General features: G+C 41.6%; 2 protein-coding genes across 3 annotated transcripts in view; both read right to left on the bottom strand.

Moving 5' to 3' along the window:
• Positions 1-16,967, bottom strand: part of LOC120525919 — a 49,234-nt gene that overhangs the window by 19,416 nt on the left and 12,851 nt on the right. The gene's annotated exons all lie outside the window — the stretch shown is intronic.
• Positions 7,630-9,919, bottom strand: LOC120525920 (E3 SUMO-protein ligase ZBED1-like). 2 transcript variants are annotated; one of them, XM_039748608.1, is made up of 2 exons: positions 8,252-9,919; positions 7,630-8,171 (listed from the first exon to the last, which is right to left on the bottom strand). In XM_039748608.1, the coding sequence occupies exons 1-2, from the start codon at positions 8,465-8,467 to the stop codon at positions 7,752-7,754; spliced, it is 636 nt and encodes a 211-aa protein (XP_039604542.1). In that variant the 5' UTR covers positions 8,468-9,919; the 3' UTR covers positions 7,630-7,751. Both variants share the same exon structure in this region; 1 of them encodes a protein (XP_039604542.1).

Raw genomic sequence — 16,967 nt, 5'->3', positions numbered from 1 at the left:
ATAAATATCTTTTGTAGTTTATATGCAAGAAGATAAATCTAGATATCTATCTAGAAAGGCGCGATCTGTCCTTTACCTGATCTCTGTATGGTTCTGCAAACACCTCAGCATTACAAGAAGCTTAAAGGCACTCTTTAGACTTTAATGCTAGAACCTTTACCCTTTCATTCACGAGTTTGGTACAAGTCCTGAATACTCCAATTGCGTTCTCCTGCATGTTGAATGGTAGAACATGCCAGTTGTGTTTATTTAAAAGCAACAACCTATTTCAAGGTCAGTTTACATGACCAAGGTCACTTTACATCAGGAATCACAATTCAATTAACAATTTCCCCTACACAACTATAATGTAATATTGTATTATAGAATTAAGAATGCAAATTGAACAAAGTTAGTCGAGCGTCATGGATGCTCCAGTCAATCTGCTGCCGATCTAACCTGCAATTTTCAATACAAAAGACTTGATCTATGATCAGTAAATTGGCCAATCACAAAAGCTGGTCTTTTTAGCATGTGCTTTCCCAAGCTTCATAGTAATTTAGTTGCAGTGCTCCTTTACGGGAGGTATTACAGTAGTTGAGCTAGCGCTTTTTTGCAGCAAACTTCCTGCAGTGGACCAGTGAAGCCTTGCTTTATCAGATAGCTTAGCCTTTATGCTAAACAAAGTGGAGTAATAAACTGAGAAAAGGGAATCGGAGAAGTTGTGCAATTTCACAAATGGCAAGAAAAGCTACCTGAAATAAGACCTTTTTATTTTGCTCTTTAATTAAAACAAACACTGTTTCAGTAGGAACAGAGAGCTTGATTTTAAGTGCAGCAGCTTACATTTTTAATTGGACAGACTAATTTGAAATTGCTGCTTAATAAACAATAGGCTTGTTAGCTTAAGAGCTGTGTATTTTACTTATAAACCTGTCATGCATGTTAGTCATTTCTTCTTCATAAACCACGAATGACCATTTGATACATTTGCACTTTTTAAAGTTTGGTACTGCGTTTATTTGTTGCTGTGTGTCAAATAGCATATGTTTTGCTAAGAAGTAAGTACTACATAATTAAACTGTAATCCATATTTACAATTAATATGCTTTTTTTTTTTAAATTAAGCCTTGTTTCACATATGCACATTACAGAAAAAACAATATGACAGCTTGTAATCATAATAAGCCTTATGCCTTATGTATTATTTATACACATTTTAGTACATTTTATTAAAGTATGTATTTTAAGGAAATTATTTTTATGCCTTATGTATTATTTATAAACATTTTTGTACATTTTATTAGTTAAAGCATGCATTTTAAAGAAATTATTTTAGCACTTTTATGGTCACTGAACAATAAGTCTTAAGAAAATCATTTTATTAATAAAAAATAAACAGTTTAACACTTATGGTTTATAGTTTAATAATAAGAATTTCCAAGGTAACGCATTATTAGAATACTAGCAAAATACCCGTGCTTCCCAGCGGAGAAGCAGTGTGTTAAAGAAGTTATGAAAAAGGGAACATTTTAAAAATAACGTAACATGATTGTCAATGTAATTGTTTTGTCACTGTTATGAGTGTTGCTGTCATCAAGGATTTGATTATCATTATTTCTTTCAATCAGGTTCGTATTTGGAGGATGTGTTGTGTTCAAGTTACAACGATGTAAAGATAACAGGTTTCATTCATTGAAGTGTTCACTACCCAAATCAGTACTCATGAATCTAAGATGTTTAACAGGCATTCTTGATATTAAGTTGTGGATTTGCCTGCGAATATTTAGCGGTAGCGTGTCTTTGAACTTTATTTAAACTTAAGCTTTACACCTTGCTTTCCTATTGATATGTCTACAAAGGCTTGTTCAGAATTAGAGGGTTGTTCCTTTCTTACTGCATCAATAAACAGCTCGTCTTCCTCTTTATCTGAGACATCCCACACTGCATGCATGGGTTTACTCAAATCCTCACCTGTGAATCTAAGATGTTTAAGAGGCACTGATGGTTCTCCAAAGGTGTAAAATATTTGGCCATTTCGGTACACTTGAAAGCGACAACTGAACAATTCAGCAGCAGCCATCAACTCACATGCAGAACCATAGGTGAAGGGCTTAAGCATTTCAGTCTTAAAGTGCACCTGTGTAATATAATAATCTCCTGTACCGTCATCAGTCCACACCTTGAACCTGTCCCAGTCATTCAATACATCAGACAATGTCCCTCCGAATATCAAAAGTGAGCCTGATATGTCCGTGCAATATGTAACACAGAGCATGGAAAAGGCAGGCGCCATCTCAGGGCATGGAAACCACTCGGCAAGTATAGTTCTTTGATCGATGGTGATCACCTCGATAGACATGTTAATGGGGGTACGGTTGGAACAATAAAGGAAATGGGTACCTGAACAGAAAACTAAGTCTAAAATACCTACACAATAACTATAACTGTCATAATAAACGAACAATAAAACAGCAGAAAACCCGTCGATTAAATAAAAAGACTTCTTCCTTGGCGAACCAAGGAAAGGAATGAAGACACTGCAGCGCCTTATATGAGCAGGCAGTCAGCCAAAGAAGTGAATCAAGAAATAACTACTGTATAATCGCAGGGGTGCGGAAATCCAAAGCCCGACTCGTCCGACACGGGTAAATTGACCGTCGGACAAGCGTGTTTTTCTGGTTTCAGTTGTCCGTGGACAAGTGCAATTTTCTGGAGAAAAAAATGAATTGTGTGCGCTGTGCAGGGTACATTTTTACCACTACTTTCAAATTTTAAACATTTGGGTACGTACTTCGTGCAGAAACAGTCTACTTAGGCATGTCCTTCATGTCTCAGATTGGTCTTCAATATTGTTTACAAAATGACGGCTGATTTTTCAAAGGAGAAGCACTCTTACGGTCTTACATAAGTATTTTACCCTACTATTTACACGCTTGGTGATGCGGTCATTTTTTTTTCATGCCGACATTACGATGTAATCTGATGATTTTTCATTATTATCGATAACTTTTATATATTACTAGCAGAATACACACGCTTCGCAGCGGCGAAGTACTGCCTTAAAATTTTTATTAAGAAGAAAATTAAACCTTTTTAAACTGAGGGAAAATATACCAATTACCTGTTAAGGATCTCTTTGCATACCACATTCTGAGTTCGGCCCTCTGGTTGTAATATGACCAAGCTGTGCGCTGAGCTTACTCTTGAGCATGCAAGGTACAGTTGGCTATGTGAACAGTAATCTTGTTTCAAATCTCACAGCTTGGATTGCTGCTGTCATAATCGGTTTGAGTTTCATAGTTTGTTTCAATTACGACAGTATTTGCAGGATTTGTGTTGAAATGACATTCGGCATCTGTCAAGCATTGTAAGCATACAACTGGTTTCATCGATAACTTCACATCCAGCTTTTGAGAGTTTAAACATTCATAAACAAAGTGTCCACTACTGAAATCGTCACCTGTGAGTCTAAGATGTTTAAGAGGAACTGGCAGTTGTCGCGGCAGCCATCAACTCACATGCAGAATCATAGGTGAAGGGCTTAAGCATTTCACTCTTATAGTGCTCCTGTGTAGTATAATTATCTCCTGTACCATCATCAGTCCACACCTTGAACCTCTCCCAGTCATTCCATACATAAGACACAATGTTCCTCCGGATATCAAGAGTGAGCCTGATATGGCCGTGCAATATGTACCAAAGAGAATGGAAACCACTCGGTAAGTGACAGTTCTTTGATCGATGGTGATCACCTCGATAGACATGTTAATGGGGGTACGGTTGGAATGATAAATAAAATGAGTACCTGAACAATGTAAAGTAAGTCTAAAATACCTAAACAATAACTATAATCGGAATAAATGAACAATAAAACATCGGAGAAGCCGTGGATTAAAGAAAAAGGCTGTAGTTATCAGCAGGGAGACGTGAATCCCGCGGCGAAGCAAGGAAGGGAATGTAGAGACCGGAGCGACGGATGGCCTTATATAGGCAGGCAGCCAACAACGTGGGAGGCGTTGGGAAGGGGGACCTAACGCCGCCTCACACGGTGACCGAGCTGCAGGCTATGGATGTATACATGTACGTAAGTAGGATTCAGTTAGCGTTGGGAACCCGCGTACCAAATTTCTTGAAGATGGGCCCTTAAGTAACAAAGACACTTAAAAGTTCAATATGGCGCATGGTGGCATAACAAAACCTGGAAATATAAATAAAATGTGTTCCTTTCAGCAATAACAAATCAAATCATTAAGTTGTCTTTGCTCATATGTCATTTTAGAGCTGGACGCCTGGCATCTATTTTTGGCAACAGGTTCGTTTATGTTTGGTGTGAGGTTCTGTGTTGTGGAGATTCTCAGGATGGATTGCAGGTGCTCATCAGTGAGGCGACTCCTGTGTGCTGTTTTGTTAGTCTTTATCACTGAGAAGAGCTTCTCACACAGATATGTACTACCAAACATGCACAAGGTTCGAGCCGCATGTAGACGGACTTTTTTTGTTCTTCAAAGTCACCAAAGCGCCGTGCAAACTCAGTGCGCTCGGTTTATCAGCAAAGTGCGTATTTGGGAACACCGTAGTGACAACTTGGTTTAACATTACTTGGCAACAGGGAAAGTTGCACTGGTGCATTTGTGTCTCCCATAAAAGCAACTTCACTTGAAATCACTTTGTGATTTTGCACGGTAAAACGCCCGCTGGTGTCAGATTCTTATTTAATTCTTCTGCTTTCTGTATCTTCTGCATTGCATTCAGGTCTTTCAGCCTCACTGATGAGCACCTGCAATCCATCCTGAGAATCTCCACAACACAGAACTCCCTGATGTTTTGTCTCATAGTGCCGTCTTAGATTAAATTCTGTTATTACAGCCACATTCGCTCCACAAATGAGACACACGGGTTCAGTAAACATATACTCAGCCTCCCATCGGTTTTTAAAGGCTCTATTTTCAGAATCAACTTTTCTCTTCAGCATCGTGTGAGCTAGCTTCGCAATAACTTGCAGCATCATAAGCTAGACTTGATTAACGCGGTAAGTGTTCAGCAAGGCAGCTGAAGCGCTGCATTATGGGATCTGTAGTTTATTGTGTTACCAGCGCTTCATATACCCGGGCCATTAATAACAATAATACAGTATATAAAATGATCTCGCGGGCTGGATATAATTACACGCCGGGCCGGATGTGGCCCGCGGCCCTTGAGTTTGACACATATGGACTAAATAGAACTTTTCAAATGTGATCGCGCAATTCAGATAGAGTTGACGCGCACTACAGCCTGCATGCCTCAATAAGTCATCCTCCCCTCGCTCTTACTTTTTACCGCTCATCTAATGAATACACTGAGTATGGCTTTACCAAAACAAAACAATCATTGATGGCGAATAAAGTATCCATTATTCGAGTATGTAGATCGGGATATATATATATATATATATATATATACCGCGTGTCATCGCGAGAAGTAGTGTGTTAAAAAAGCTAGAAAAGAAAAGGGAACATTTTAAAAATAACGTAACATGACTGTCAATATACAGTATTTGTTTTGTGAGTGCTACTGAGTGTTGCTGTCATCAATGATTTGATCATTATTTCTTTCAATCAGGTTCGTATTTGTAGGATGTGTTGTGTTCAAGTTACATTCCGTGTTTGTCAATCGTTGTAAAGATGACAGGTTTCATTCATCGATTCGCTTACTGCATCAATAAACAGCTCGTCTTCTTCTTTATCCGAGACCTGACACACTGCATGCAGGGTTTTTTTTTACACTGTCTTCCTTTAGCGAGACATTGACTTTTTCCACCGTGTGCTTTGTTTCCACAGTAGCAGCATTTATGAATATGCTTGTATGTATCAGACGCTTCATATTTTTTGCTGCCTTTTCAATTGTGTAATTCGGTTTTGTTCAGCTCTTTGGAACTGTTGCTTTTTATCTGTGCACTGCGTCAGTTCACGTGAGCCGCTCGGCGTACATGCATCGAAGTTCCCCAGTTGTGCTGGTGCCATCTCGTGCTATGTCCATGGCTGTATGTAATGTTACCTTAGTCCTGGAACTTAAAACTTTCTCTCGCAGTTTCGCTGAGTTTGTGCCAAACACCACGCTGACCATCTCATCTTCCTCTGCATAAGCACAGTCCTTAACCCGTGAATATTTAGTGGGAGTTTGCTATTGGATTGCCGCTGACGGACGGCCTTATATGGGCAGGCACTAAATTACAAACGCCAGCGGCAGCCTGTCTATGAACTTAATATCGTGCTTTGTTTCCGAAGTAGCAGAACTCATCAATATGGTTGTATATGTCACTTGCTCGCTTCTTATTGTTTCGCTGCCTTCTCAATTATATAATGCATGTTTTCTTCAGTGGGCGGCACGGTGGCGCAGTGGTAGCGCTGCTGCCTCGCAGTTAGGAGACCCAGGTTCGCTTCCTGGGTCCTCCCTGCGTGGAGTTTGCATGTTCTCCCGTGTTCGCGGGTTTCCTCCGGCACTCGGTTTCCTCCCACGATCCAAAGACATGCAGGTTAGGTGAATTGGCAATTCTAAATTGGCCCTAGTGTGTGCTTGGTGTGTGGGTGTGTTTGTGTGTGTCCTGCGGTGGGTTGGCACCCTGCCCAGGATTGGTTCCTGCCTTGTGCCCTGTGTTGGCTGGGATTGGCTCCAGCAGACCCCCGTGACCCTGTATTCGGATTCAGCGGGTTTGAAAATGGATGGATGGATGTTTTTTTCAGCGCTTTTTGGAGGTCTTCCTGATTTTCTATGTACTGCGTGATTACGTGGGAGGCGTTCAAGCTCATCTCCATTACAGTAAATGGAGAAAAACAGCTTCCAGTTATGACCATTACGCGTAGAATTTCTAAATGAAACCTGCCCAACTTTTGTAAGGAAGCTGTAAGGAATGAACCTGCCAAATTTCAGCCTTCCACCCACACGGGAAGTTGGAGAATTAGTGATGAGTGAGTGAGTGAGTGAGGGCTTTGCCTTTTATTAGTATAGATAAAGAAGAAAACATTATAACGGTTTCCAAATGTTATGAAATATCTATAAAAATCTTCACTTAGACGCGATTATTTTTTCCTGACAACATCGCTAATATTTACTTCTTTGGTAAATCAGTCCAGGAACCATGCAGTTCAGCTCAAGCAGAAATGAACAGCATTCAGCCCATGCTGTCTGAGATGGCAAAGATTCTTAGGGGAGAAGATGTTGCAAGACAAAAGCTAAACAACATGGCAGAAAATTAATCAGGACAGTGTTCTGTTATGTAACTGTAATGTGAAACAGAACTAGTTTAGCTATAATGAAGGCATTGCTTATTAGTGAGTTAAAATGATAAGGGAATCTTTTATATAATATTCTAAAGCAAGGTGGAAAAATACTACTCCCTGAAAGAACTTTTTTCAATTTTAAAATGGAAGGCAGTTTTGGTATCAAAAGAGATCAGAAAAAATAAACTATTTTTCACTTTTGTTAATTGTTTATTAGGGGTGTAACGGTACACTAAAATGTAATTTCGGTTCGGTTCACTTTCTTGAGGTACTCGGTTCGGTTAATTTTCGGTACAAAAAAAGGCAGGAAAAAAATGACTTTAAATGCTTTTATTTAAAAAAAATACAAACAATAGAATTTGTATAAATAAATTAAAGCAACCCATTTGGGTGATATTTCAAATAAATTAGACTCTGAGTTTTTAAAACTATTGTAACAATTTAAATAAACAAGTAACAAATGTAAACTTTGAACATGTAGCCGCAACAGCCTGAATATGACAAATAAAACTATTCAAGCTTAAAGGTTTTGGCTAGAAAGATTAATTTATCCACATTTTCTGCAGAAAGCACAGATCTGGTTGCAGTGACAATATCTCCAGCAGTGGAGAAGACCCGTTCACTAGCAAAAGAGGTAGCTGGAATACAGAGGTAACGCTTTGCGAGTTTTGCTATGTGTGGGTATGTAGCCTCATTGCCTTTCCACCAAAGAAGAGGATCAGCTTCAAGGGAAAGGCACCCTGAAGCTCTGTACTTACTGACCTCTTCTTGGACCTGCTCCAAAAGGGTTGGTTTACTACTTCCCCCCTGTCTCTGGAAAAGTTCATCAAAAAGTTCAGTCATTACAGACTTCTTAGCTGGAGGTGATCTGGTGGATGATGCCTCTGGAGATGATGAGGATCCAGCTCCTATCTCTGTGGCATCCTCAGTCTGCAAAAGAAAAGTAATGTTTTGGGGCTAATTAATAATGTAATTAAAAATAAAAAGGGTATTAGATCATAATTTAATACCTCTTCTTCTGTGGTTGTCATCATTTCTGTTATGATGTCGCTGAATATCTTCTGTCTCTCATCATCTTCTATGTGAGGCAAGGCTTTGAATCGGGGGTCCAGGGTTGTGCATTTGTGCAAAAAGTCATAGCACACAGAGTAACTTTCTTGCAGGTTTCTTGTGACTGCTAGCTTGACCTCTCTCACAGCAGAACTGTCTTCTTGTTTTGGTGCCATAGAGTGGAGAACAGTAGTTTTTCAAGGGGATTATCATGGACACAGACGCTCTGGATTCAGTGCTCATCAGGGTTGTGATTGTTTTTAGAGGTTTAAGTGCTTCAATCACTTCCTCTGCCATTGCCACTTCTTCGTCATTGAGTGTGTGTATATATCTTTGTTCTTGAGAGGTTTCTCAGTTAGTGCTGAATATATAGCTGCCTGCTGTTCAAGGTATCTCTGAAGCATGTCATAACTTGAATTCCATCGTGTGGGGACATCTTGAATGAGAGAATGCTTTGGAATATTCAGCATTTCTTGTTTGCTTTCCAGGATGTGCGCTGCTGTGGTGCTTTTGTGAAAAAATGTCAATCTTTCTTACTTTTCCCAATAATCTAGATATCTGGTTGATGCTTGTTACTTTTTGAGAGGCTAGATTAATGGTGTGTGCAAAACAACCAATCTGAGGGCCCAGTCCTGCTTCTTTTACAGCACTGACAATGTTTTTAGCATTGTCTGTGGTTACAGGAATTGTGGTCCCAGGTCTCTCCAGCTTCCATTCATTCACAGCCTCCTTCAGGTGCTCTGCAAGATTTGTGCTAGTGTGCTGTTCATAAACAGGTCTTGTTTGCAGAACGTGATTCCTCATCTCCCATTGTGGCGAAATGTAGTGGACAGTTACTGTTAAATAGCTCTCTGTTGCGCGTGAAGTCCAACTATCTGTCGTAAGTGAAAGAGAGGGCACCCGCGATAGCTCGCGGACGACATCACTTCTAGTTTTTTCATAAAGTGCTGGTACAACTTTCTGACTAAAGTGAGGACGTGATGGTATTTCGTAGCGAGGCTCAAGAACTTTAATCATATACTTAAAGCCAGCGTTCTCAACAACTGAATATGGACGTAATCCTGTAGCTATGAAGACTCCAATACCATGTGTTATTGCTTTGGCCCGGTCAGAGTTGTTCGCTAGATGTTGTTTAAAAGCTGAAGTTATCGTTGTTACTGTTTGCACCAAGCTGGTTTTCTTTCTTGTAGAGGAAACATTCACAGATGGATGGTGCCGTTTTAAGTGTGTTAACATATTAGACGCGTTTCCTGCAGCATACCCGATCTCCGTGATGGAACAATGTCGACAAACAACTTTGGATTTATCCACTTGCCGTTGTCCATTGGTAACTAACGGGGAAGCCAAAGTGTTCCCAGACAGGAGAACGTTATGAGCTGGGAGGGTGTTCCAGCTCAGGCTTCTCGCTTGCATTTGCCATAACCTCATTTGTCACGTCTGCGAGCTACTGGCGCGCCTCTCCCTCATCCAGTGTCCGACACTCAGAGGCGTCCGTGCGGAAACTCACCCAAGACTTTAGTTCCGCTTGGGGTGCTTAGATCGCACTAGTAATAGATTTAATGAGAAAAAATGCATAAAATATAACCGAAACGGTACACAAGTGGACCGAACCGAACATGCAAAACCGAAACGGTTCAATACATCCATGTGAACCGTTACACCCCTATTGTTTATGGGCAAGTGAATTTAACTGGCGGACAAGTGGATTTTCTAAGTTTACTTGTCCGTGGACAAGTAGAAAAAAAAATTGATTTGCACATCCCTGAATCGTAATAAACGAACAATAAAACAGGAGAGAAGCCACGGATTAAATAAAGGAAATGGGTACCTGAACAATAAACTAAGTCTAAAATACCTACACAATAACTATAACAATCGTAATAAACGAACAATAAAACAGCGGAGAACCCATGAATTAAATGAAAAGGCTGCTTCTTTGGCGAACCAAGGAAAGGAATGAAGACACCGCAGCGCCTTATATGGGCGGGCGGGCAGGCAGTCAGCCAAAGAAGGGAGTCAAGAGACCGGAGCGATGGACGGCCTTATATGGGCAGGCAGTCAATTACGTGGGAGGCGTGCCGATTTCCGCTGTAGCTGCACTTATGAATATGCTAAGCACAGTTCTTCACCTACGAATATTTATTGGCAGCAGATCTCGCTGACCATCTCATCTTCGTTTGCATAAGCACAGTCCTTCACCCGCGAATATTTACCATATATGGGCAGGCACTCAATTACGTGGGAGGTGTAATGATGCGGGACGCAACTCCGCCTTACACGGCGACCAAGCTGCAGGCTATGGCCGTATATATGGATGTAAGTAGGTTCCAGTTATGACCGTTGCATGTAGAATTTCGAAATGAAACCTGCCTAACTTTTGTAAGTAAGCTGTAAGGAATGAGACTGCCAAATTTCAGCCTTCCACCTACATGGGAAGTTGGAGAATTAGTGATGGATGAGTGAGTGAGTGAGTGCTTTGCCTTTTATTGGTATAGATTAATAAAATTCATTGTTTTTACATAAAAATGCGGTCATTTTACTTAAACTTACTCAATAAGTTTTTTCCAGTTTTTGTAGGTAAAATTACATACCTCGGCTTATATTCAGGTCTGCTTATACTCGAGTATATACGCTATATTATATAAAAAGTCTCAGCTTCTACTGTGAAGAGAAGAGTTTGTGCTACAGGTTTGACAGGGCGAGTGGCAGTAACAAAGCCATTCCTCAAAGGACAAAACAGGGCTTTGAAATACCGGCTGTGGATTACTGCAGACTGGAAGACTTATGGACCAATGAATCAAAATTCTTGTGTTCGATTCATTACACAGGGTATTTATAAACCAATGAGATGGTGAAAGGATGGTTCCTCAGTGTACACCACCAACTGTCAAACATGGAGGAGGAACTGTGATGGTCTGGGGTTCTTTTGCTGGAGGCAGAGTTGGTGACTTGCACTGAGTGACTTAATCAAAAGGGTTATCACAGTTTGGCTGTTAATCAGCAAAAGGTAGATACTCTGATGAAGCAAAATTTTGAATAAAACTTATGTCACACAAGTGCACATGGGAGGCAGCTAAAGGGCCTGAATAAGGGAAATTCCATGACAGACCAGGGGGTGGTGGAGTATACTGATCCTTTCACTCTTTCACTGCAGACTGATTACTGGAAATTCCGCCTGCTCTCAGTGATTTCACTCCCGGTTCTAGGCCCTGATGACTTCACTTCCTCTATTCTCCCTTAAAACCACCATTTGTACACATGTGTACTCTTATTTCAAGACTTTTGCACCTAGGAAAAATATTGGTGGCCACCCCCAACCTTTTTGCGACTCTTTTGTCTTATCTTTGACAACTGGCGTAGTCGGCAGGAGCAGGACCATATCCAGGTGGGAAAGTACCATGGTCAAGTTTCTGAGTGTAGAGTGCATCCTGTAATTCAGAAAAAAACAGGTGCAGGCTCCATCCCAAACAGGATTAGGCTGGTCTAGATGGGTGAGGCAGAAAGGGGCTTATTATGCTCTCATTTGGAGGACAGTGCCCTACTTCCCACCAAGGCAGAGCCCCTGGCTAAATGTGGTGGTGCCCCACATTAGCAGGCGAGGAGACTAAAGAAACTCAAGGTTTGACCCAGAGTGGCTAACCGACCAACAAGGATTCTCACTATGAGCTAAAGTAGGACACTGGCTAAGGCCAGAATAGAACACCACCCTACAAATAGTGGAGCAGGGTGCCTGCTCCCTCTTGTTAAATAGCCTACCTAAGCATTTCAACCAACCAGCCTGGAGAAGACACTTTCATAGCATGAAAGAACTCGTAGTGTGTAGAAACAACTAGAATTGGCCTCGCAATCTAAGAGGGCAGCATCTTCCTTTAGTCAGATCCAGAAGGATCACGTCCCAAAATTTCGGCCTCACCCTCACGAACCGGAGCCTGTGCCGAAAGCCCCAGATTCACATACACGCAACCTATTTGGAGACAAGAAGGAATGCAGGTGGAGGGGGAAGGAAGGGTGTTTTGCACTTACAATCCCCCTGACATTTCCACATACAGGAGTGGTAAATGGATATAAAACCACAGCATTATTTAACTCTGGCAGCAACATTTCCATTGTAGTTCGCCGATATGTGCTACCGTAACAGTGGCTAAATATTAAGACCAATCTAACCTGCATCCACAGAGAAATCCGCTGGTTCAGGTCCAACACCTGCATCATTAATTGTGAAGGATCACTAAAAAAGATGACCATTGTGATCCTTCCAAATCAACCATTCCCGGTTGTAAATTAATTACACTTTTTAATAAGAGTATAGCATCAAGTCAATGAAACTTCTGGGATATTGATCTGGTCAGTTAAGTAGCAGAGGGGAATTGATAAATCAGTTTCAGCTGCTTTGGTGTTTGGGGCAACAATGAGACGACCCCCAAAACAGGAATGGTTTAACAGGTGGAGGCCACTGACATTTTTCCCTCCTAATCTTTTCTGACCGTTTTTTTTTAACAAGTTTTGAATTTGGCTATGGTCACTGTCACTACCGGTAGCATGACGCGATACCTGGACCCTACAAAAGTTGCACAGGTAGTTCACCTTCTCCAGGATGGCACATCAATATGTGCCATTGCTAGAAGATTTGCTGTGTCTCCCAGCACAGTCTCATGGGTATGGAGGAGATTCCAGGAGACTGGCAGGTACTCTAGGAAAGCTGGACAGGGCCATAGAAGGTCCTTAACCCATCAGCAGGACCACTATCTGCTCCTTTGGGCAAGGAGGAACACGATGACACTGCCAGAGCCCTACAAAATAACCTGCAGCAGGCCACTGGTATGAATGTCTCTGACCAAACAATCAGAAATAGACTTCATGAGGGTGGCCCGAGGGTCCGATGTCCTCTAGTGGGCCCTGTGCTCACTTCCCAGCACCGTGGAGCTCGATTGGCATTTGCCATAGAATACCAGAATTGGCAGGTCCACCACTGGCGCCCTGTGCTTTTCACATATGAGAGCAGGTTTACCCTTAGCACATTTGACAGATGTGAAAGGGTCTGGAAAAGCCGTGGAGAACGTTATGCTGCCTGTAACATCGTACAGCATGACTGGTTCGATGGTGGGTCAGTGATGGTCTGGGGAGGCATATCCATTGAGGGATGCACAGACCTCTAAAGGCTAGACAATTGCTCCTTGACTGCCATTAGGTATCGGGATGAAATCTTTGGACCCATTGCTGGTGCAGTGGATCCTGGGTTCCTCCTGGTGCACGACAATGCCTGGCCTCAGAGCATGCAGGCAGTTCCTGGAGGATGAAGAAATTGATACCATTGACTGGCCCCCACGCTCACCTGACCACCTCTGGGACATTACGTTTCAGTCCATCCTATGCCACTAGGTTGCACCTCAGACTGTCCAGGAGCTCAGTGATGCCCTGGTCCAGATCTGGGAGGAGATCCCCCCCCACCCAAGACACCATCCATCGTCTAATTAGGAGCATGCCCCGGCGTTGTCAGGCATGCATACATGCACGTGATGGCCATACAAGCTACCGAGTATGATTTTGAGATGCTGCAATGAAATTTCGGGAAAATGGACTAGCCTGCCGCATCATTTGTTCACTTTGATTTTCAGCACTCTGTAGATTGATAATTTTCATTTTCATCTAACAATGTGGCATCATTTTGTTCCTAACACATTACCCAGTCCATATCAGTATATATATCCAGCATGATTTTTTTTCCCCCCCAATGAGATCCAATGTATTTTCAAAGTGTTCCTTTAATTTTTTTGAGCAGTTTATATTTTAGTCCTATTTGCTTATACTACCCAATATCCCGAAGCGGTTCCCTTACACTCAGCTACTTCTAAAGCCAGCGCACAGGAATTGGTAGGGGTCTTTGCGTGAGTTGGTATCCCTAAGGAAGTCCTAATGGACCAAGGGACGCCTTTTACCTCAGAGTCATTTTGGGAAACGGCCAAATTATTTAAAGTAAACCATCTAAAGACCATGGTGTATCATCCTCAAACCGAAGGTCTAGTGGAGAGATTTAATCAAACTTAGACTGATGCTTTGAAACAAGTTCAGCGAAGATGGGAGGAATTATTATGGGAATTATTATATGGATGCCAACCCCAGGCATGTTGGACATTCTAAAGGAAGGATGAGAGGAAGAGACTCTACCCTCTACAAACATATTAGAATATATCGCACAGTTATGCGATAGATTTGGAAAGATTTGTCCATTACTCAAAACTCACATGGAAGAAGCACAAGCAGCACAGGCCCGATATGATCAAGGCATGTCTCGTCTGAGGGACGGTGGATGCATAGGGGGGACATCTGTCCCCGGGCACAGCATCCCGGGGACGCCAAATTGATGTTACAAAATTTTAGAATGAAATGTTTTCCATTCTTAAATGCACTAAAAAGTAAATAAAAAGCATTTGCATACTCAGTCCATTGCTCCATCAGTATGAGGATATCTTTTTCCTATGTTTTTTGTCTCTTTCTGATTTCGAAGCATGTATTAGTTCTATATACCCAACAGACAATTTATCCCCTCCATTACTCTAACATGCTTGACTCCCACTCAGAAACATTTTTGACATTATTAAACAGGTCGCGCGACTGACATGAGGCATTAGTGTATCATTGTCTAAGTTGTTGCAAATGCCATTTCTGTGTGCCAAGTGATTTGTGTTTATGTGTTTGATAGAAAATTGATTGGGCTGTAGTGAAGTATTCTAGTAGATGGCTGCAAAAGTCTAGACATTTCCCCATCATATTTTCATATGAATAAATTGTAAGTAATGCAGTTTTTATAAATATATAATTATTTTGCTTTATAATTTGGTATATACTTTCTTTAAAATAATGTTTAAATGCGGAAAATAAATTTTTTCTTACAAAAACTAATGACGGATTTAGATTTTAAAGAACACGAGGCGGCATTATCATTTTTCGGAGACTTATATGAAATGTTTTTCTTAAAATACTATTTTAAATACATTTTTAAAAATTTTCTTTCCCTTCCCCACTGCATTTTGGCAAATAGGAGGGGGCGTGAAATCTTTAGTTGTCCCTGGGCACTGAAAACCCTAGCTACGCCTCTGGGTGGAGCTTGAGATCAAGCGTATACTGGAACTAGGAGTGATAGAGGATAGTTATAGTACCTGGTCAAGTCTCATCATTTTGGTCAGTGCGCCTGACAGGAGTTGGAGGTTCTGCAATGACTTCCATCGATGTAATAAAGTCTCCCAGTTTGGTACCTATCCAATACCACAAGTGGATGTGATTACCTCCTCAAGAGGGTAAATATTTGACCACTCTTGACATGACAAAAGGGTATTGACAGCTTCCTTTAACGGACTCCGCAAAGCCTAAGACGGTGTTTAGCACACCTAGAGGTCACTGGCAGTATCATGTCCTTCCATTTGGGTTACATGGGGCCCCTGCGACTTTCCAGCGTCTGGTGGATAAAACACTTCAGCCTCATAACTCATATAGTGCGGCCTACTTGGATGACATGGTCATCCAGCATGTGGGAGGAACACCTACAGAAGGTCCAAGCGGTTTGTGGACACTTGGTGAGGCCAGATTTCAGCTTAACCCCAAGAAATGCTTCTTTGGATTAAATAAAACCAAATATTTAGGCTACCTGTTGGGTCAGGGTACTGAGAAACCACAGCATTCCAAAGTAGATGCAATACTAAAACCAAGTGGCAAGTCCAAGACTTTCTCAGCTTAGCGGAGTACTATCACTGGTTTGTACCTCCATTTCCTGAGAGAGTGGCACCCTTGACTGATTTTGCAAAGAAGAGGGCCACGAACAATGTGGTATGGACTGATAAGGCAAATGCTGCATTCAGTGACTTAAAACAGGCCCTTACATCAGCACCAGTCTTGAAAACCCCTAATTGTTCTCTACTTTTCACTCTCCAGACAGATACTTCGTGCTATGCTGAGCGAAAGTGTCAATGGTGCGGAACACCCCATCATGTTCCTGAGTAGGAAACTGCTGGAACGAGAAACCATTCGACGGTGGAAAGGGAGGCCTTGGCAATCAAGTGGGCAATTACGCAGCTGCAGTACTACCTCTTGGGCCGCAAATTCACCCTTGTTACGGATCATAAACCTTTACAGTTGATGGCCTTTCACAAATCCGTGGCTCACCAGGTAGTTTCTTGACCTACAGCTGTGCAAGTTTTTGCTGGTTCTTGGTCACGGATCCCTCCACGCCAATGCTTTCTATGGATTCACGACCACTCAGTCAGGAATGCCCGACCTGATGGTCTGAGCTGAGGGCCTTGTCACACACATGTGCATGTGAGGCAGCTAAAGGGGCTGAATGAGGGTAATTTGGTTGCAGGGTGTACTGATCCGTTCTCTCTTTCCACTGCAGATCGAATATGGGAAATTCTGCCTGCTATCAATGAAGTCACTTTTAGTTTAAGCCCCGATGACATAACTTCCCTTACTCTCTCTTAAAAACTACCATCTTTGCCTCATCAAATCAGTTTTGTTTTGGACTAAAATCTGTACAAATCTGTTGTTCGTTTTCAAATAATATTGCATTAGTGTGACAATGTTTTCTGATTGGTACTATTCAGGTCGTAAAATGATTTCTTCAAAATGTCACATATATTTGTCTCTTTCTTTTTTGCCCAGTGCTGGTTTGATATCGTGCACCAG

The sequence above is a fragment of the Polypterus senegalus genome, chromosome 3 (genome assembly GCF_016835505.1).
Source record: "Polypterus senegalus isolate Bchr_013 chromosome 3, ASM1683550v1, whole genome shotgun sequence".
NCBI lineage: Eukaryota > Metazoa > Chordata > Cladistia > Polypteriformes > Polypteridae > Polypterus > Polypterus senegalus.
The sequence above is the reverse complement of the archived record's forward strand: the minus strand, read 5'-3'. Positions and strand labels throughout refer to the sequence as shown.